At 44.3% G+C, this 22,608-nt stretch overlaps 1 protein-coding gene across 1 annotated transcript in view; it reads right to left on the bottom strand.

Annotated features, from left to right (window-relative positions):
* Positions 1–265: 265 nt before the first annotated feature.
* Positions 266–22,608, bottom strand: part of ZNF185 (zinc finger protein 185 with LIM domain) — a gene marked incomplete at its 5' end in the record, with an annotated part of 50,638 nt that continues 28,295 nt past the window's right edge. The window contains 8 exons of the mRNA XM_081081736.1: positions 266–2,494; positions 3,479–3,577; positions 5,612–5,714; positions 7,666–7,737; positions 9,820–9,900; positions 10,634–10,744; positions 13,062–13,259; positions 21,772–21,969. Of these exons, the coding sequence (XP_080937862.1) occupies positions 3,479–3,577; positions 5,612–5,714; positions 7,666–7,737; positions 9,820–9,900; positions 10,634–10,744; positions 13,062–13,259; positions 21,772–21,969 (862 nt within the window). The 3' untranslated portion in view covers positions 266–2,494. The remainder of the gene's footprint in view (positions 2,495–3,478; positions 3,578–5,611; positions 5,715–7,665; positions 7,738–9,819; positions 9,901–10,633; positions 10,745–13,061; positions 13,260–21,771; positions 21,970–22,608) is intronic.

Here is a 22,608-nt window from a genome sequence, read left to right as displayed (position 1 = left end):
AAAACATTTTTTTAAAATATAAACTGTTGCCCTGGCCAGTTTGGCTCAGTGGATAGAGCGTCAGCCTGCGGACTCAAGGGTCCCAGGTTCGATTCTGGTCAAGGGCATGTGCCTTGGTTGCAGGCACATCCCCAGTAGGGGGGTGTGCAGGAGGCAGCTGATCGGTGTTTCTCTCTCATCGATGTTTCTAACTCTCTATCCCTCTCCCTTCCTATCTGTAAAAAAATCAATAAAATATATTTTTAAAAAAGGAATATGACAATGTAATATCTTAACATTTATTATAAGTGTGTACATTAATGTGGGTTAAGCAAGTATGATTAAAAACATTAGGCAATTAAAAAGAAGCAAAAGTGTACTGCAACCACCCCTCTTCCCGGAGTCTGCAGAATTCCATGCCTTTTTAGAATGGAAAGAGGTTGTTTTGGATTGAAATCAATATTGGTCTTGCAAGCTTTCTGTCAGTATCTTGCATGTTGGTTCTAAAACTCCCTTAAAGGCAGAGTGTATCTTGAAGGTGGGGGAGCCAGCCTATCTTAGGCCTCTTTATTCTGCACTCCATCAGCTGGGCCTGTACCAAGACTCAGAGATGGCATCTCCTACACGAAGGAGTGACCTTTCTTTCCCTTTCACTCATTCACTTAGCATCTATGTGTCAGTGCCTACTGTGTGCGAAGTACCATGCTGTAGGCTAGACTTCAGAAAGACCAGCTTACATTTAGTGTTGGTGATCCGTGCCATTTATTCCCCTCAGAGCAAATCTGATGCACATCTATGCAAATAACTGGAATGTTCCACTCAATCATTTGGCAGGAAGAACAAGTCCACCAGCCAAAGTGCATAGGGCTCAGAAACTGGAGAGAGATGGGAGACATTTTCTAATTAAATCAAGAGAACAGGTCCTCATTTTTCATTAGAAACACTGTGAAGTTGTTCCTCCTCTCAAGAAGCTTGTACAGTGATGCTGGTCCCAAAGACAGAGAAGAACAATTGAACCTGAGCAGAGCATCACTGGCCTGCATCTGTCCAGCCAGCCAAAGGGTTTCCACTAGCGTGGACAGAGTCTAGACCGGGAAATAGGTCACTGAAGGCCCTGTGCTCAGACTGGCTAGCCCACTGGAGTTTTCCCTGGGTTGACAAATTCCTCTTTGGGAAGGTCTCTGAGCAAATCTCTTCCCAGATGAGAGCATCTCAGTTCAGAGCTGTTTTCATAGAAAGAGGAGAGGGAGAGGGGCAGTTTGGTACTTCATGGGGGGTGGGGGAGGGACTCAGGATGCCTGGAGGAGCAGTGCAATTTCTCACCTTCCCCTCTTTGTTAGAGCATGCCTCAGGGGAGGTTTGCAGTGGGGGGTGGGGGGTGTTGTGTTACCTGGCAGGATTAAGTAAACTCTGCTCAGTGCTTGGCACATACTCAACACTAAATTAATGCTGGTTGTTGTGGTTACTGTACTGGAGAGAAACAGCAATGGTTCTGCATAATTCAATGACCACTTTTCTGAGCCTCAGTACCCTCATCTGTAAACTGGGGACAAGAATGCCCTCTGCACAGAATTAGTATGGGGATTGATGCCATTACTTTGTGATGTCTGGAATGTAGTAAGGCCTGAAGAAATGTTAGTTGCTTTTCTCCCTTCTTAATCCTGCTGGAGTGTATACACTCTAAAACCTACTTTAGAAAATTTCTGTGTCAAGTTTGGGGACTGGGAATTGAGGGCAAAGGTATTAATCAGCTAAAAAGGTTCAGACATAGGTGTTCCTTTGGTCTGTAGCCTCCTAAGAATCACATCCTATAGAATTTAAACCAAATTATGTAAACTTTCTAATACATGACTTCAGGAAAAATAACCTCAACTATATAGTGAAAGGTGGGTAGAAAGAAGTAATTAAAAACTGCTATATACTTCAATCAAAAGCAACTAGCTACTTTTAAAAGTATATGGAAAGTTTAAACACATATATATGGCAAATAGACAAGCTAAATATTGGCCTATGCCAATCTCTAGCATTCAATGCCTGCGATTTACCCACCAGGGATCGTCATCAGTCTTAAACTTGGTCCCTCAGAAGCATCAGCGGTCTCCTTGTATTCTAAAGTCCCAAAGGTACACTCAGAGATGCGAACCAAAATGTGATTTGCTCTCTGTCCCAAGTCAGTACACACTGAACCCAATGCTTCTGACTCTGCCTATCATACCAGGCCACCTAAACTCGTCAGGAAGCCAACCTGCCTTAGGGAAGCAAAGATGGAATTCTTGTTCAATCCTCTTTGCTTGCGCCTGATATAAGATCATGGATGTGAAGCACTTTCTGACCTATAAAAAGCTACACACACAAGTAATTATCATAGCATCATTAACATATGCTACTAGATGTAAGCAAATTCAACTTGAGAAGGGCAAAAGCATGAAGGAATCAAATGGTGAGGGAAGAAGAGCCAGCAACTTGGGACAACTGAGGATGGCCAAACTTGTCCAGGAGTCATCAGATTCGGGAGCTAAAAGAAAACAGAAGCAGCCATGAGATTAGAAATACACATCCCATCTAATGACCAGTCAGAGGCTCCTGGGGTTGGGTTCCAGGTATTACGGGTAACAGTGAAGGTCAATGTGCCTTCTGGAGAGAAGGTAAAATGGGCTTGTAGCTGGTGGAACACTTGGGTGCAACCAATTTCCAGTGCCTTCAAGGGAGATATTCTGGTCTGTGCTTCTAGCTGAGGAGGTGCTAAAGATGAAGGGCTGCCAGGATCTGGAAAGGCAGTGTCCTATGACACTGGGTCTCATGTGGCTCAGACACGGATGGATTCTGTTGGCTTTTAGTGTGCAAATCTATCTTCAGGCAGTGTTGACAATGTGGCCCAGAGACCATCCAAGCAGCCCTTCCTGGTCAGGCCAGCCCCAAGATGGCACCATCCTCTCCCACAGATGCCTACTTATCCTGGCCTTTACCTGCTGCTGTCCCCAGCTGTATCTTGCTTTACTGAACCCCTTTGGCTATTGAGTTCTGATCTTATGCTACACAAGCAATGGTGAAGGTGGCCGGAGGGCCTATAGCAGAGAGTCCTGAACCTGAATCTGAAGTCCCGGGTTGAGGTCCTGATCTTGCCATACAGCAGCGAGGTGTTTCCCCAGGCCCGTTTCCTTCCTAGGTCTTCATTTCCTTGTTCCTGCAACAAGGCTAACAACATATGCCTGGCTGGCCTCCAAGGGCAGCTACAGGGCTCAACTGAGGTGCTGCATTGAAGGTGCTTCTTGAGAGGAAGAGACTATAACCCCTGCAAATTGTAAGTGTTCCTGGGGAGGGTCTTTCCACCTAAGACTTCAAAGTATAATAGCGCATGGGGACAGAGGACTTGGGGCCTCCTGAACATACAGGTTAAGAGAGATAGCAGTGCCCTGGGTTGAGACTCAGAGAGATATCAGGGCACATTTCTTCCCTCTGATAACCCTGGTTGCTTGGCCTCTGGGCTGCCAACACCTACCTAGAAGAGTTTCTCATAGCATTTCCCACAGTGGATGGTGTCACGGTGAATGAAGATCTGATCCAGGAGCTCACCCATTGGTTTATTGCAAATCCCACACTGAAAGAGAAAGAAAGCCAGAGGTCAGCATTCAAGTGAAGCAACATAAACGAATGCAGTGGAGAGAAAGCACCTGACCAAGGTAGGCAGGCAGACACTGAGCAGAAGGCACACCCTAGACTTTGAAGCAGACAATTGAAAAATGGCAGAAAACAGATACAAAACCAAACTAGCAATGAAACAGCAAAACAAAACCCCACAAAAACTAGCAAGCAGGATGATCACATAGTGGGTAGTAGCCCTGGTTTCAGAACTAGGCCTGGCTTTGAGCTTTAAATCCACTAAGGAGATCCTCAAATAACATGGTTTTGTCATAATGTTGATGAGATGCCGTAGGAAGTTAACTCTTGTTTCTAGTGGTAGAAGTTGTGTGTTTTTTTAAATTTTTCAATATTTTCATTGATTTCAGAGAGGAAGGGAGAGGGAGAGAGAGAGACAAAAACATCAATGATGAGAATCATTGATTGTCTGCCTCCAACGTCCCGCACTGGGGATCGAGCCCGCAATTCAGGCAGGTGCCATGACCAACTGGGAATTGAACTGTGACCTCCTGGCCCACAGGATGAATCTCAGCCACTGAGCCACAACAGCCAGGCTTGGTTTGGTTATACATTAAAATTGGTTTAAGAATATAACGTTATATGCTTAAAGTCGCAGAACCTATTGGCAACATTACAAACTCATTGTATTATCAATGTTTCTGTAGTTTTAGTTACTGTGGACCAACACTTGAACCTCAACTTAGCCAACTGATGGTGCTGATCATTTTGGGGGTCACCTCCAGGAACACAGCAAAAATCAACAATCTGGCTTGCCACGTGCTTCACACTGTGAAGAACAGGGACACTGAAGAGTTGTTATGATGCTTCAGCCATGGTGTCCTCCCTTTTTATCTAAATGTAACAATACCAGCTGGTATTTTAAAATGTTATATCAACCTGATAAAGGTAAGAAAAACCTACAATTAAGGCTATTGACAGACTAGTTTATACAAATGAGCTTGAGCAACGGGGTGACCTTTCCTGAGAGGCAGCAGAGTGTAGTGGAATAATGTTGGCTCTGATGTCGGAACCAGGATTGCTAACCCTTGGTTCTGAGCAGCTCTGTGATCCTAGAAAAATAAAATCCCTTTCCACCCTGTGCTCATGGTACCCGACCTATCTTCCCAGAATCCCCCAAGAATATCAGGCCTCACCATTTTGCCACAACTCCAACTTCCCCAGCTCTTATGTGAACACCAATCAGGCAAGTTTAAAATCACTGCCCCTCCACGTCTATGTCCCCACACCTCCTTCTTCACCTGTGGACCTCCTCCTTTCCTCGTCCTATTCCCTCTGTGCCATGGGCCAGGAGGCAGCTGCCTTTGCTCATGTTCAGCCACCTGGAAAATACCTTTGTGTGCCCCTTCACTCCAGACTCCAGACCCACATCCCTCACAAAGCCTATCTGGGGACTCCCACCCACTCTGGCTGAGCCTTCCCCTAACGCTAGCGCTGTGAGACCAAATGCATTGAGAGCTACTTATTTCTCAGGCTCCTGGAATTTTGCTATTTAACGGGAGTGCTCTGGAATTAAGTATATAACTAAAAGTTGACAGCATCTTCTAGGACTTTTTACATAAGTTCAGGAATCAGGAAATGAAATGTTCATTGTCAAACCACATGTAACAATATGGTGAAAGATGTAATCCTACTTGGAGTCCACAGAACACAATTGGCCCTCAAATTATCTCCCCTGTCCCCTTCTTATTGCAAAGATCCGCTGTCTTCTTGCACTGATTCCCTACAAAGCCAACCACACAAGAGAGTCTTCCAGACTCACTTTTTCCATTTCCACATGCCCTGTTCTCTCATTAGCTCACTTTAGTCAGGCTTCGGTCCCCAACACTTATTCACTCCCTTGGACTTGGAAGCTCATTCAGCTCCCAGTTCTGCAAGGCCGATGGAATGCAATCATACTGAGATCAAGCCTTCTGAACCATTAACACTCCCTAACTCTGGACAATGCTCTCAGCAGCTACACCCCCTTCCTTACCTTAAAGCAATAGTCATGGCAGCAGATGCCAAGATGTTCGAGGGTAATCTTTGGACAGTCTCGGATCTCTCGGTTGCAGTAAGTACAGATTCCTCCGGTTGTTCTGTGAGATGAAAAACAAGAACCTGGTGGTTAGTCTGGCATGCAGACTACTAATGTGATACAGTTATACCCTCTAGTTTGATATAGCCAGGCTTAGGTTTGCTGTCAGTGTTCTCAGCCTGCCAACTTTTTCTGTGGCGTGCAATTGGCCACATAGCCCTGGGCCAGCCTAGGCCTCTGTGGACTCTCACATTATTTCCAGAAAGTGGTCATGCATCTTCATACTCACTATCAAATGTGTAGACACCCTGATGTGATTCTTATTCCAGTCAACTTTCCTCTCCCTGCCCCCTGCCTAGCATAACTGCTCCCCCCTAGAACAAGAAGACCCATGTCTTCTCCTACAGGAAACATGTACCTGTATGCCAAGCATGTTAAACTCGTGGCTCGCAGGCTACATGTGGCCCACAACAAATATTTTTGCGGCCCAGCCAATATAACGGTATGTAAGAAACGTTTTAATAAAAATTCCATAACTTAATTTTTACAATATCCTGTTATACATAATTATTAATAACAAACTACAATGTTCGCTAATGACTGATTACTATAATCGTGCTGCATTCATTTCCCTTATGCACCTTACACACAGGCACACCATTTGTTTCCACTAATACTAGCAGTGAATATTTTAGCAGCTGATGGCCACATCATTAGTCTTGCACTGACTTATTTGGTGTGCGCAACAGGAAGTATTTCGCTTTCGGAGAACAAGAAAAATAGGTTTATTTGTGAAATAAATTGTGTCCTGTTTTACTGTTTCTGATCCAGTTATTCAGTGTCTGGTAAGTTAATGTTCAAGAAAAAATATTAATTTTTATTAAAATGTTCTATTATTTAATGTTAACGATGACTTATTTATTTCAGCCTTTTGTATTCAGCATGTCTCTATTGAAATAAACCTACATTTCTATGAAATTTGAAGCTTTTGTTTTTTTGCGGCCCACATAAACTTAAACCTTGTTTATTTGGCCTGTGTTAGCCTTTGAGTTTGACATGCCCTACCTGGCCACCTGTCTTGATGGCACTTCTGTTCATGCCTGGGACAACTGAGCCCTGCCTCTCAGACCATACATTTTTGGACTACTGTAATACTTACTGTGTGACTTAAGACACGTTATTTATTCTTTCCAGACCTGTTTTCTTCACTGTGACCTGAGTAAACTTCATCTCTAAGATTCCTTGCTCCCCTATGCCAAGAATTGAAAAACAGGACTTCTTGGCCAGGTGGTTCAATTGGTTGAGTGTTGTTCCACACTCCAAAAGGTTGCAGGTTTGATTCCTGGCCAGGACACATTCCTAGGTTGTGGGTTCAATCCCCAGTCGGGGTGTGTATGGAAAGCAACCAATCAATATTTCTCTCTCTCCTTGATGTTTTTCTCTCTCTCCAAAATCAATAAAAAGTATTTTTAAAAAAGAAAAATAGGACTTCTTTTTCATTAAGATCATCCCATGATGGCTGTCATCTAGTGACAGCTTTTGAAACTGCTGAATGAGATGCTCTCTGCACCTTCATTCATTTCAAATGAATGGTTCTTTCTGACTCTTTTCTAGATTCTTGATGAGAGCAACTCACTTTTCTTCATTTCCCACCCATCTCTCTCTTTCGTAGTTCTTTTCCTTCTAGTCAGACCTGCAAGTTCATGCAGTGACCAATTGGGTTCTAATCCCAAGGACCACTCTTGCTGACATGAGCCCCTTGTGCTTTCAGACACCACCATGTCCTTTCCCAGAAGCCCTTTGTGTCTACCCTCCAGTCTTAGATGGGTTGAAGGCTTTAGTTGACACTACTGTGACATCCCTATAAGGGATGCACAGTGGTGTGACACATCTGAAAGTGGATCAGAAACAGTAAAACAGGACACAAGAGCGATCGGACTTAGTGTGGAAATCTCCCTCAACTGTTTCTCCTCTGTAGACCTATAAGCTCCCTGGTAAGACAGAAGACTCACCTCTCAGAGTATGGCGTGCTGTCATATGTGGGTTTCTTCTCCATGTTGAAGGAGTCCTCAGTATTGCTGATGCTGCAGTGGTGGTAAAGGAAGAGGATGGCAGAAAATGAGAGCCAGGTAACTACCACAGTCACAAGTGGGGATGCTTTTCTTATTAACACAGTGGCCACAAGCTGAGACATGACTCTGCACGGCCAGCTATCGTCTGTTATGCAAAATGGCAGGGGAAGCTTTAAACTTGGTGCCAAGGAGGCAAAGTTCTCTTGGAGAAAAGCCCTTGCATGGGGGGCAAAGAGGATCTGCCATGGTGAAGCATGGCTCTGATTCTTGAGGCTGTGTATACCATGAAGGCCCCCAATTCACTGACCAGTAGAACAGGAGCAGAGCTTTTCTCCCCATATACCTGTGTGAGCTGTAATGTGACAGTCACCAGGAGCCCACTCATAGCAGAAATTAGACACTATAGATGGGAACAAAGAAAACATTCTGATATATACCTGTGCTTGGGTTATAGGAAGTGAGATTTTTTTCCTTATTCATCATCGTTTTTCAATAACAAGACTTTTTATAATACAAACTATTGGTTAAAAGATACTAGTAAAACCACTGCCAGTGAAGGACTACTAATTGCAGTCCCTGTGGTATGCTTAGTGTAGCTGCCAATAATCCCCTGAGTTAGTCAGGAAAACTGACTCAGAGACTAAGTGACCTGCCTAAGGTCACACCCAAAGGAAGTGGTGAGCTAGAGTTTCAGCCCAGGCTCTGATTTCTTCTGAGAATTAAGCTTATCTCAGAGCCTCCTGAGGCAAAAAGGGAAAACACAATGGACTGGACAATTCTCACTATCCAATCAAGAAGTCTACTGGCTTGTCATAAGACCTACCATTTTGACTGGATGTTAAATTCAATATTAAAATTAATTTAATTGCCAGAGTGTAGGAAATAAATTTAACAGAGTAGTGGGACTGGGAGAAGAAAAAACAAAAAAGGGACAAAGTTCAGTCAGATGACACTCATAGAGGCAGATGCTAGATGGCAAGGGCAGCTCCCTTGGGAGTGCTGGAGGTTTTACATACATTATTTCTAAATTCAAAGCCTCTCTGAACAAAGATACAGAGATAGAAAATAGATCAGTGGTGGCTAGGGGCTGTGTGGCTGGTGGTGTGGAGAGTTGCTAACAGGTACAGGGTTTCCTTCTGGGGTAATGAAACGTTCATGGGGAACTGGATAGTGCTAATGGTTGCACAACATTGTAAATGTACTAAAAAAACCACTGGACTGTGCATTTTAAAAAGTGAAATTTATGATATGTAAGTTATATCTCAATAAAGCTGGTGAGAAAAACCACCCTAAGGAGTTACAGGAGAAGAAATGGAGGCTCAGAAAGGTTGAGTATCTTGACTGAAATAATTCAGCCACTGGGGGTTTGAGGTGGGGCTTGAACATGACCCATGGTCATCATTTCATAGCACCAGTGAAAACTGGTTCAGCATCCCCAGAGGCCCAACCCTGAAATAAGACCAGGATGCTTCTCTGTTTCTAAAATCCTCACCCTAGCAGTGAGATGGTGTGTCATAAAAAATATTCCCGGGGGGGATGCTGTCTCAGTGTAGGTTGTTTTCATTGATGTGGCACAGGGGAAACCCTCACATGGCTTCAGGAAACAAGAAGATAAAGAGATGATGAGTAAAATGTTATACACATATCGGGACCTACAGTCAACTGTGTGTTCAAATGAGGCAACCTGGCATGCTGGGAACTGAAGAGAGGATCCCTATGTTCTGGAGCAAGATGAAATTAACTACATTGTCTTGTAAGGGCCCTGCCATTTCTGTAAAGAGTGATACTCTCAGTATTTCACAAAAGAAAGCTTGTAGTCTATCAAGAAACAAAGACAGGCAGAAACAGGTGGCACTGGAAGTGGGGTATAAGATGCATTAATGATAAAGGGGGAACACAAAGGCACTCAGGAAGAACAGCTGGAAATGCATAAATCATGTCCATAGGCACATCATTCATCCATTCAATACATGGTTACACAGAAGTAACTCTGGGCCAAGTCCTGGTTGAGGTACTGGGAATGCAGGAATGAGGACGCCACAGGGCTCCGCAGGAGAAGGCCATGACATGAAAGATTCAGGGACTTGCTCTTACCTGCTGTAACGTGGAGACATCAGCTTCCCGGAAGATACCTCACTAGCATTCATGTACTCCTTCACGAAGAGAATCCCTTTGCTGTAGAAGGAGCACAATTGAACAGAAAGAGGTATACTGGGCTCTGGCTAGGTAGCTCAGTTGGTTAGAGCATAGTTCCAATACAGCAAGGTTATGGGTTCGATCTCCAGTCAGGGCACATACAAGAGTCAACCAATGAATGCATAAATAAGTGGAACAACAACTCTCTCTCTCTCTCTCTCTCTCTCTCTCTCTCTCTCTCTCTCTCTTTCTCTCTCTCATTTAAAATTTAAGAAAAAAATAAAAGAAAGAGGTATACTGAAATATAATCCCATTTCTGTGTCTAATGTCAGCAGAGGCCCCTCTGATCCCACCCACACACACAAACCTCACTCAGCCTCCCTATAATGGTTCCCTTCCTATACTCTAAGCTCGTAGGTGCGGCCAGAAATGCACATGAGGCAGTGAGTGTGTGCCTCTCCTTATGAAGGATAACGTGAGGGAGACAGACATACACTCTGGCTTCAATGGACTTTCTTTGGCCTTTCCATGAATGTCCCCCAAGAGCCATTAGCAAGGTTTTATGGATGGCAGAGCCCTAGGAAGTACCACCTCAGCCTTTCACTGGGATAGGAACTGGGGCTGCGCTATGTAACCCCTTAACCAATGGCCACTAGGAGTTGGGGGAGGCACTAGAGCTAATGTCAGAGAAGTGACATGGGATAAAAGTCCAGTCCTTTAGCTCCAGGGAGGAAACAGCCCAGAGAACATGTCCCAGGTTGTCCCTACTTACCTGGCTGAGCTGGAGTCCAATTCACTTGGGGAGGCTGGGATGTAAACGTGAGGCTGTTCAGCAGCAGCAGTGACTGTAACAGTGACCATACAGCTCGAGGGGTTTCTCACCCTGAAATAGAGGAAAGGTGAGTGTGTCCATACTGAGAGCTGATATTAAACAGGCTCAAACAGGCTTTTTGAACCCCAGTCCCCAGACTGCCACTTCAAGGAGTTTTTTTTAAAAAAAAAAATTGATGTTTTTAAAATAACCCTTGCAAATCACTGAGTTTTGCTCTTCCAGACTCCTGAGGTCAATCGGTGGTATCACTAACTTTACAAATGAGAAAACTCAGGCAAGGTGACCCAGATTACACCATGAATCAGTGGCAAGACCCCAATCTTCCAGCACCCACCCAAAACTCTACTGTAGTCAAGTGCCTTGGCCTGTGACTTACTTGGTTAGGGCACATCATGGGGCTACTAGGGACCTGACACCCAGTTCACCCACTCACTGGATTGGACAGCCCCTTCCTAGGATCAGCTTCCCCTCCCCACACCCTCCAGTGAACTTTCCAGAGAACACAAGGCTGAGGGAGAGAGAGACAAACATGAGTTTAAGCATCACCAAGGAAGAGACTTGGATGTAGTTAATTCTGGAAGGCACTGCCCACGAGCAGAGGCAGGAAACTGACAGAATGGTTTTTCTGAGTCTCCATCTTTCAGCGGCAACACACAGCCCTTGGCCTGGAATCCCACCCCCTAGCCAGCTCACAAGGCCTTTCTCTGGCCGGGCTCTTACTTACTCTCACTCTGCTTGCTCTCAGGTCACCATTCTGATACTAAGGCTGCCATAGCTGCCTATTTCAAGTCAAGGCATCCTGTTTGGCACCACCACTGACACCACTGCCCCATATCACATCCATATCACATCTGCCCATTCTCCAGTAGCCTCAGGCCAGTTCTATGGGTGCACACTGCCCTGGACTGGACTAATTTTGGTTTCTCTCCAACATGCGGCTCCAGATCATGCTCTGGATGTGGTCTGCCTTCGCCTGGCCTAGGCTCTGGAGCATCACTCCCTGGCCAGAGAATCTAGTACCCAAGGCCTCAACTATTCTAAGAGTGGGGAGGGGAAAAAACAATCATGATCTAGCACCTGCCTGGCTCCCCAGCCACATCGTCCCAAATGATGTCATGTGTACCTGAAGCTCTAGCCATACTGAATGACCTCTCTTGTACCTTTGCACTTAACACCACCTTCTCTTTCAGGAGGCCCTTCCAGGGTACCTGCCCTCTCATCCCAGGCCTCAAGGTGCCCAGTCACTCTGTGCATATTCCTACATCACCCTATGACACAGGAATGCACCATGGAAACTGAAGGAGGTAGACTGTCTGAGAGGGAAAGCCCCATAGAAACCTGGAAGGACAGGTAAGAGATAACATACAGAACCAGAGAGAGATAAAAGCCTCAAGACAAAAGACCCAGCATATGCTCTTCCTCTGGGGAACAGCCCATGCCATTCACTTTTCCATCTCCTCCCCCCTGTTCTTACCCCCACAGGTGTGACTCTCCTATACTCTAAGGGTTCCCAGGAGACTTGCAACCAGGGGGGCAATGGGCAGCAGCAGCTTGTTCCAGGTAATCCCCTGAATCTACTCCTAAGGACCCCTTTTCTCTGACTTCCCAGAAAGCTAAGGCTCTCCTGTTGCTTCTTCCATGGTAAGCCCTTCCTTGTTTCACTGGTCCCAGCTTTAATAAACAATGCCTGGACTCGTGTTGTGAAATTTTTCCCGCACAAAGTCAAGCTGGCCATGCACTACTATCTGGCCATAGACAGACCTGCTGAGGGCCAGTTCCTCTGTCCAGTAACAGTATGCTGTGTGCTCCCTGAGGGCAGGCAGGCAGGGTCCCATACATCTTGTTCAATGTGTTTATGGCCAGTACTGCTGGCTCACATGAGGCTATTCCCTACTCATGGCCACTATTGGAAAAGATCTCTAGGGAGCAAAGGGAGCATCCAAATACTGTCATTCAAGGCCAAACTGGTGGTGGTGGCAGTGGAAGACTTCATTGAACTTCCTTTATCTGTGGCAGGGAGTCCCATCCACACCAGAACACACCTTCCTCTGAGAACGTCTGTCTCCTTGAATGGCAAAAGCAACCCATATGCCTTTTCCAACCCAGGTATTCATGGCACAAATGGCCGCTAGATAATATGGTTCTGTGTGCCAGGCTTGGTCTAACAGATTTGATGCCATGGCTTCAAAATGAATCCCATGTAGACCGGCCCCATGGATGCTCTTTGCTGGTCAGCTTCCCACTGGCTCCTAAGCAGTCACACCTGCAGAAGGTAACTGGCCTGCTCAGTGTATCAGGGTTTGTTCTGGGGTGTGGAACTTGGAAAAACCCTGGCAGTAGGAGGAGCCCAGAACAACATAGTTCTTACCTGCTGGCCTGGCTCTCCAATTCCATGAGCTGCTGGAGTCTTCTGGGGCTGTTCTGACGCTCTGGAGTGCTAGGGTCTTCAGGTTGCTGGGTTGGTGCAGCCGTGTCTCCCTGGCCACCTCTCGGGGCTCCGGGCTTCTCCTGCCAGGTCTCTCCCAGCTCGGTGACCACATTCTTCTCCTCAAAACCAGCCAAGGAGCTGAGGAAGAATGAGCTGAGGAGCGAGTGTTGTGGGACTAGTCCTTGCTCACCCACTGCAAACTGATGTCACTTCCTGTGAGCATAGCAGCTCCTCTCCTGGAGGATGGAGCAGAAAGGAGCCCAAAACTGCCCCCCCCCATATCAGAAAGCAGTCTGTCTCCTCTTCCGAGGACCCCAGCACTGCTACTCCCTTTCCACTGACAAAGGCAGCATCCTCAAGAACACCTAGAGACTGACTTTAATGAGGTTTTAAAAGACAAAGTCTTCTCCTAGCTAGGAACAGTGGTATTCCTTCACCCCTCCTCCCACTGTGATCCCCCTTTTTTTTCTAAGCCTTCCCCGTTCCAGTCCATCTGTCTTACTTAAAAAGTCCCAAGCCATATTTTATTCCAGGCTCATGTGCTCAGATAGGTGTACGCAGCCAGGCCCTCCAAGCTCCCTCTTCCCCCAGCTCTCTGGGAAGGAGCTTGTCCCCAGGCTTCCCTGGCGGGCTGGATGGGGATACGGAGAGGGAGCAGGGCTGTCACTCACGCTAGAGTCTCAAGAGGGTGACCCCGCAATAGGGGGAAGAGCCATATAAGCTAAAAGGCTCCCAGGCACCTGAGATAGACTGCCAAGCCTATTCGTGATCCTCGATCGCCATCTGGTGGCCTGCACAAGCAAAGCCGCAGAATAAGCCTTGCCAAAGACCTTGTTGCTCAGGGCAGCCGTTTTCTTTATTGAAGGTCTCATTTCCTGGCGGGCACCATGGTCCCAGCTCAGGGCTGCAAGAAATGGCGGAGCGCACAGGTGCTCAATCACTGGCTAGGAAGCTAAGCGCTTATTACAGTGGTTCTCAACCTTCTGGCCCTTTAAATACAGTTCCTCATGTTGTGACCCAACCATAAAATTATTTTTGTTGCTACTTCATAACTGTAATGTTGCTACTGTTATGAATCGTAATGTAAATATCTGATATGCAGGATGGTCTCAGGCGACCCCTGTGAAAGGGTCTTTCAACCACCAAAGGGGTCGCGACCCACAGGTTGAGAACCGCTGGCTTAGGAGGAAGGCGCTTGGGCACGCAGGCGCACAGGTATTGTGGCTGCTTTGTTTTTGAAGCCAGTACTTCCTTGTCTTCTTTATTGATAAAGAGTCACTGCTATTATTACAGGGCAATAGCATATTCTTCCCTTTTTTGGCAGAGGAAAAAGCTGGGGTGAGGATCCTATTGCCGCTCATAAATGGCAGTCACAACAGAACTTCAACCTGCTCCCCGTGGCTCAATCTGATTACGTACCTGCCTGTACACTTCTCATCTCTAATCTGAGGATCAACGGTGGGGTGGAAGCAGGAGCGAGGGCTCATCACTAAAGCATCCCGTTCAAAACGCACAATACTGCCTTTCTCAAGCTCATCAACCCTCCTTCCCTCTCAGCTGCTTCTTTTCTCCTCCAACAGCCAAACTTCCCGAAAGGGTTTTCTGCACTGTCTTGTCACTTCCTCATTCTCTTCTCCCTGTCAACCTTCCACCAAACTACCATTGCTTCCCAATATCCCAAACTATCAGCGCTCCTTACCCCTTGTGTCTACACCAATATGCTACCCTTTAAGGCCCCTGCCTCCATTGGAGGTTGACCAGGATTTCAGGGGCCCCAAAATCAACCATCTGAGGCTGAAAAACCTAATTGGAAAGGATCTGGATATTTTATCCAGGTAGATGAGCTTTGGAGACACCCTGACTGATGTTTGCTTTATCCTTGGTCTCTCACCGCAAATTTAGTCTACAGTCTCCATAAAATTACATTTCAGGGCAAAAAGAAATCTTAAAAGCCTCCTCTACAAATATTAGTAGGAAGCTTTACTATTTTTTTAAAAAATATATTTTATTGATTTTCCACAGAGAAGAAGGGAGAGGGATAGAGAGTTAGAAACATCGATGAGAGAGATCGATCAGCTGCCTCCTGCATGCCCCCCATTGGGGATGTGCCCGCAACCAAGGTACATGCCCTTGACCGGAATCGAACCTGGGACCCTTCTGTCCACAGGCCGATGCTCTATCCACTGAGCCAAACCGGTTCGGCAAGGAAGCTTTACTATTCATATTGAGCAGGTAACCTCAACTTGTACCATCTCCCAGAAACACAATTAGGATAAAAATATAAAGTGAGACAAAGACAAGAATGAACCCTTATATAAATCAGTGCATTTTGTATTTCTGTGTTTATACCTGACTCATGGCTGGAAATTTAGAATTAAAGCCATAAGATCTCTATTCCTTTTTGTTTATGTGTTTCTGTATATATGTATGTTATATATGTGTAATATTTTCTTGACTCTAGATAGTATTACCAAATTAGCTTAAGAAAATCCCTTATGCTTTATTCCAAATGACTTAGAGATAAATGAGCACTTATATAAATTAAATATTCCTAAAACTCCCATAAATTACAGAAACAATTTCTAAATATTTGAAATGAAAAAAAATAAAGCATTTTTATAAGAACTATCCCAAATGTTTAAAAAATTAAAGTTCAAAGGTTAGGTAAATCTCTGCCAAACAAGACGAGTTTAATTTTGTTAGTTTAATAATAATAATAAAAAACCCCAGCTATGTCTTGTGAGTTATAAATGTTATAGCTAACACAATAATATTTTTTTATTCTACTTGAGTATATTCTTCCTAAACAAAAAACAGGTTTACTGCTTGAATAAGCTAGTATTATATCTACTCGATGTTTAAGATTACAAAAATATAAATTTGCTTTTAACCAAACTCATTATTCTGAAAACTTTATTTCAACAGTAATTATGTTTTATAATACATCACTTTTAAGACAGTTTTCAAGATCTTTTTGGTAATTTAAAACCCTAGACATATGCTAAATTAAATTAATATGCATTAAATACCTAGATCATTTTTAAGTAACATAAAATACTGACACTAACCCTATTTTTAAGCTTACATATTTTTTGCAGCACAGAGAGGTTGTATTTAGATCTATTAATAAATGTGTTCATTTTTTCCATGCTGAAAATATACTATAAAATGTATATAACTATAAATGTTATGGGATATATATTCATAAGCTTTACTAGTCTGCTAAGAAATATTGTATATAACAGACAGTTCAAAATTATCTATCCCCTTGTTTTTTTTTCGGTAAAATAGAAGTAACTAATTGTTAAAAATTATAATCAATATGTAGAAATGAGACTACTACAAGTAATAATGGCAAAGAGGAACAACTCTCTATGCAAGAAGAGCAAATATGTTTTTGTTAAGGAAAAAGAGAATAGTTTTGTCCTAAATTAAAATAACTAGTGATTCCAAAAACTATGTAAGACAAAATATAAATGGGTATTTTTATAATTTCAAAAGGTTCACAGGAAAGAAATTTTAATTGTCATTGTCAAAATGGACTAAAATTTTGCCAAAGCCGGTTTGGCTCAGTGGATAGAGCGTCGGCCTGCGGACTGAAAGGTCCCAGGTTCGATTCCAGTCAAGGGCATGTACCTGGGTTGCGGGCACTTCCCCAGTGGGGGATGTGCAGGAGGCAGCTGATTGATGTTTCTCTCTCATCGATGTTTCTAACTCTCTATCTCTCTCCCTTCCTCTCTGTAAAAAATCAATAAAATATATTAAAAAAATGGACTAAAATTTAATAAGACTATAAGATTTTCTCAGAAGAGCTCTAGTATCAAATCTTATACTGATGCATAACTAAAATCTGGCTTTCTCTCCAAAACTTTCTTGGCTTGCTGGTCTGCTCTTAACAAAAGATCTTTATTTCTTTCTGAGTAATCTGTCTAAAAGGCAAAGTTTTTATGTCTTGCCAAACAAATGTCCTATCCTCTATGCTGACTACATCATGTCTTCAATTATTTTTAAAAGGCCTTTTCATTTTAAAGGAACTAAGAATCTTTACAGTCATGTTACTGCCTATGTTTACTTGAATTTTTTTGTCACTTTGATTCAATAGAGAATTAAGTATTATTTCTCACTATCCCATAATCTTATTTAATCAAATGTCCAGACCTCCTGATAACATTTGACATTTTGCATTCCCTATACCAAATGTGAGATTATCTTTTACATCTAAAACTGATTTCCCAGAGTACCCAAAGGTTTATTTGTTCTTTTGCTTTGTAATGAGAGGTGTTAAAAATAATAGGTTTATTTAATATTCTATAAATTGCATGGAATGCATTGTCCAATCACCCCCCAAAAAAATAATGCTTAGTCTTTCCTAAATTAAATTTTAATGCCACTGAACTGTACACTTAAAATGGTTAAGATGGTAAATTCTGTTATGTGTATTTTACAGTTTAAAAAGACAACTTACTGGCTCCTCTTTGTCCTTTGGAGAAAGTCTAAGTCCTTGTTATGGCATAAGGATATGACCTTGCCCATATGTCTGTGATCATGTGGTCTTTGTCATTTATTAGATTGATATGCTGTGTCAGTTTCCCTAAGTCCACCCCCAGAGTCAGTGATTCTCTAGGAGGACTCCGGGATTCAGCATATAGTTGTCCTCAAGACCAAGATGTACTACTGCAAAAGGATACCAAACATAATTAGCAAAATGAAAAGCCCGTGTTCTTAGTCACAGCTGTAGGTTTTTATTAAGGGCTGGTCATATAGGCACCTTCTGCCTGACACCTACCCAAATTCCCAACTCCCAGAAGGCAATCAGAGATTCAGCATAAAGCACATTGTTTGTACAGGCGATCTACGTCATTAGCCTGATCTCTTATCATTTAGGAAAAGGTTCATATGCGTGTAAAGAACTGTCTACCTTTTCAAGTTCCCAGAGGTCAGCCAATGGGTCACCTTGCAAGCAGGCCTTTCTAAGGAGAGCAGTCTGAGGCTTGCTAGGTTAACTCTTATCTGAATACTATCCAGCTAACATCATCTCCCCCACTGCTTCCTCATCATAAACTGCAGCCATATCAAACCACAGGGCACTCCCCACAGATGTCACACTGTTACCTGTCTTCCATCTAGCATAGGAGATTCTTCTTACTCCTGGACCCTTCCCTTCAACTTCTTGAAAACGTTTTCAAGAGGAACATCTACCATCACCTCGGTGAAGCCTCTGATTCTGTGAGAACAGCCAAGTCACATGGTCCTTCTAGTATGCTGCCATAGTGCCGTATCCATACCCACAGGTAAGAACTTACCACTGTCAAGGGCTGTGACCTCCTAAAGGGCAGGGATCAAGTCTTATTTTTCTGTATCCCTAGTGCAGTATATGGATTGGCAGGAGCTAGTAACTAAGTAAAATTTGGTTTAATTGTGGAATGTGTGGTTCATTAATTCACAGAACAAATCAAGTTGCTCACATTACTCTGCTCATTCCTTCCCCTGCCTTCTGACCTACATCTGCACTCAACCTTCCCTCCTGTTTCGGAGATACAGCCCTCTCTTTCCTGCTCAAGGCTCTAGAACCTGCCACACCCTGACTTCAGTGACCCTTCACCTTCAAGTTTGCTCACTCTCTCTTTGAACTGCAAACTCACCTCATCTGGCAGGTATTTCCTCCCCTGGGCACATAAGCTTCATTCTGTAGCTGTTTATCTACTCACTATTTCCTCATCCCTCACTTCACAGCCAATATTTTATTTTATTTTTTAAGTATATTTTTAAATATATTTTTATTGATTTCAGAGAGGAAGGGAGAGGGAGAGATAGAAACATCAATGATGAGAGAGAATCATTGATTGGCTGTCTCCTGCCCACCACACACTAGGGACTGAGCCCACAACCTGGGCATGTGCCCTGACCAGGAATTGAACCGGTGACCTCTTGGTTCATAGGTCAGTGCTTAACCACTGAACCACACTGGCCAGACCATAACCAACATTTTAGAAAGAGTTGTACACCTGTACCAACTGCACTCCATCTCCTCACTGACCACTCCCTTCTCAATCGACCATAATCCAACCATAACCTTTTACTCTTCCAACATGTCCTCCTTAAGGCAGCTATAAATTCTATGTTGCTAAACCTGGTGGGCCTATCTCAAGGTCTACAGCACACAGGAAAGTTAGCTCAGTCTTGCTTGGTTTTCATGACTGTACTCTTTCTAGTTTCTTCCATTTATCCAAAATTGTCTTTTTCCTCAGCTCCTCTTCCTCTAGAAGGCCCTTCAATATTATTTTCCAGAATTCTGATCCATCTGCCTTTCTCTCTTGTTTTTTCTTTTTTTTTAAACCTTTCTTCTTTTTACATATATTTGATTAGAGTTTTAGAAGGCCAATAATTATTATCCCCCATTTTTTTTTCTTTCTGAGACAAAAGAAAAGCAGAAAATGGAGATAAATGTCAGCTGGTGAAGCAAATGGCTTTACATGTAGAGCCAAAAGGATGACTCCCCTTGCATTCCTGAACCACAGGGACTTACTCATCCAGCCAAGGGCCTGGAAAGACCACTGGCCACAGATGCTTGTGGAGAGAAGCAGAGAATTTAAAGAAACCTTCTGGGCTGTACATCTAAAGTCATCTGTTTCCAAAGACAGAGAATTAGGGGCCAAGCTTGGTCCCTGCAATCCCCAAATTGACAACCAAATAAGCCACTCCTTCCCAAGAGAACAGGAGGAAGAAAGACCAGCAGAATAAACAAAATTCCAGAGAAATGACATTCTACCCCCTCCAGGTAATCTCATTTTCCAGGCATCCTCGTTCACTGTCTAGCCCCAGGTCTAATCTTCACTCAATTTCAGGCCTGTTTACCCATAGCCTATCGGACATTGTTGCCTGGATTCCTTACAGGCAGTTCATATTCAACATGGCTCAAGTGCCATTTGCACAACACCCCCACAACCTTGTAGTAGGCCCTTAGCTAGTTCCTGTCATGGTTGGGGGCCCACACCATCCACCAAGTTGCCAAACTATGAAATTTTTGGAACAGCCTCTTGCTACCATTTTCTCTCACCTTTTCCCTTAACAGAGCAACAAGACTTATGGCCTCATCACCTCTCCCTTGGCTGAGCAGATGTTTCCTAACTGGTCTGAATCATCTTGCTTTATACCCCCCGGCGTGATGCCACACATGGCAGGAGGAAGGAATCTTCCTACAAATCACGGCTGCTCTGGTCTGTCATCTCAGTCATCTCGCTCTCCTGAAAGCTATCTGTGGCCCCAGGGGCATCAGAAGGTGAGTCACACTACTTAGCCTAGGAATAGGTGCCTGCTCATCCCCCCTCAGCACTTCCCACCAAGCCACCAATTAACCCTTCTTCCACTGCCACCACCCTGACTCTGTCTTTCCTTCACAGCATGTATATCAGGTAAAATCTTCTAGCTCCAACCTCATGCCACCTGCAAAGAAAACCCCTCCTGACAATCCCCCACCCAACCAAAAGAGAAACCCAATTGTCTCCTCCTTCATCTAAAGCTTGCACTTTTTGCACCCCCTCTCACTAATGGGAACACTAAGTGGTGTAGGAAGCCAAATGATGTGGCAGGAAGTTCAAAGGTGTTTGATCAGTAACTTTGGTCTGGGCTCCTACTGGGGTCAAGGACAAGAAAAGGAGTAAAAAACAAGTTGGATATTCTTAAATAAGAAAATCTTTTATTTAATAGAATAGTATGGCCATAAAAATAGCTTCCTATCTCACTAACTATGGACTCTATGTTATAGTAAGAACCCCAGTACCACGAGGATGGATGAACATTTTTATTTTATCCCTGCAAGAGAAGCCACAAGTACCATCTACTGTCTCCTGGGGTTGAAAGAGTCTCAGCTCTCCCCTTCTAGCATTTGTCTTGGTGAGAAACCATTTGCTTGGTTTGGAAATGGTACAAGCTTTCAATTGCTCTTTCTGAAATCTCCAAGCAATACAAGCTCGCTGCATCTTAACAATCTGTCAACATTTTCGTAAGCTGTATAGGTTATGAGGTGTAGGAGCCAGCATTTCAGATGCTGTCAGGAGAGCATTGATTTGAACACTTCAACCCATACCACATGGTCACCTCCAGTCACAGTCATACTTGTCCTCTCACTGACACACACCAACACATCACCAATCACAATCCCACTGCCACCCTCAATGCCACTGTCACCCTCTCTAATGCCTGCTTATTAATGCTCTCTTTCTCGCACTCTCACTGCTTCACCCTGTTGCTTTCTCTCACTCACTACCGTCCCCCTGTCAACACACAAATAGCCTTCACCCTACTTTGGACTCCCAACCTAAAGTGCATGTATACTGTGCCTCTCTATGCTGCTTCTACCGATAGTCCACATGTTAAGTATTAGCCAGGGCTTCTTATCTCTGAGGACAGATACCTGCTCCCACAAAAGGCCTCATCCCAGCTCCATGCACCACAGGAAGACCCCTGACACAGCTCCATGCCCAGGGAGTCACCATTCTAACTCCACAATGGGCACAAGGGTGAGCATCTGAGTGTGTGATATACCAGGCACTGGCATGAACATGGGGTAAAAGCAGGCTACACCTGGGTCATGGAGTCTGACAAAATTCCAGCTTGGGCAGGAAGTAGACCAGCATAGCATTACCCTTACCTGCTTGCCTGGGTCTTCAAGTCCATAAACTTCTGGGGTCTTCTGGGACTGCTCTGATGCTCTGGAGTGCTGGGATCTTCAGGCTGCTGGGTAGGTGCAGCTGGGTCTCTGTGGCCACCTCTGGGGACTGCAGGCTTCTCCTGCCAGGACTCTCCCAGCTCGATGACCACATTCTTCTCCTCAAAACCAGCCAAGGAGCTGAAAAAAATAATGAGTGCCCTTATGGAGTAAATATTGTGGGACTAGTCTTTGCTTACCCTACACACTGATGTCACCTTCTGTGGACATAGCAGGCTTCTCTCCTTGAGAGTGGGGATGAGGGGAGCCCAGCATGGCCTCCATATTGGGGAGAAGACTGTCTCCTCCTCAGGAGGACCCCAGCACCAGTACTCCCTTCCTACAAAGGCCATCCCCATGTCTACTAGGTGAAGCCTGAGCCTTTTATGCTTTTGCCAACCCTTAATTCAGCTGTCCCAAACATTGAGCTCTTTGGGAGGTCTTCCTTCTTCCCTGGCCTCACATCACACCAACACTTGCACCTTCCATAACCATCCCCATCCTAAGGTGCTTCCAAGGGATTTGTTTTCTCAGCTGATGCCTCCTCCAGAATCTCTATCCTGAGTGATGGTGCTGCTATCTGGTGGCCTCCAGTGCCAAAAATGTCATATGCCCACTAGGCCAAAGGCAAAGACTAAGTCAGGTTATTAAGAGCATGAGCCCAGCATTCCATAAAATGAAAATGTAGCTCACCATCACCTTGATTCTGGCTCGCTCTGAATTCAAACCTCCCAAAATTAGCAGTCTGCCTTCAACTGATGGTGGGGCTACCTGAAGACA

The sequence above is a fragment of the Myotis nattereri genome, assembly GCF_964212035.1.
Source record: "Myotis nattereri genome assembly, chromosome: X".
NCBI classification, from domain to species: domain Eukaryota; kingdom Metazoa; phylum Chordata; class Mammalia; order Chiroptera; family Vespertilionidae; genus Myotis; species Myotis nattereri.
This window is presented reverse-complemented; position numbering and strand designations above follow the sequence as displayed.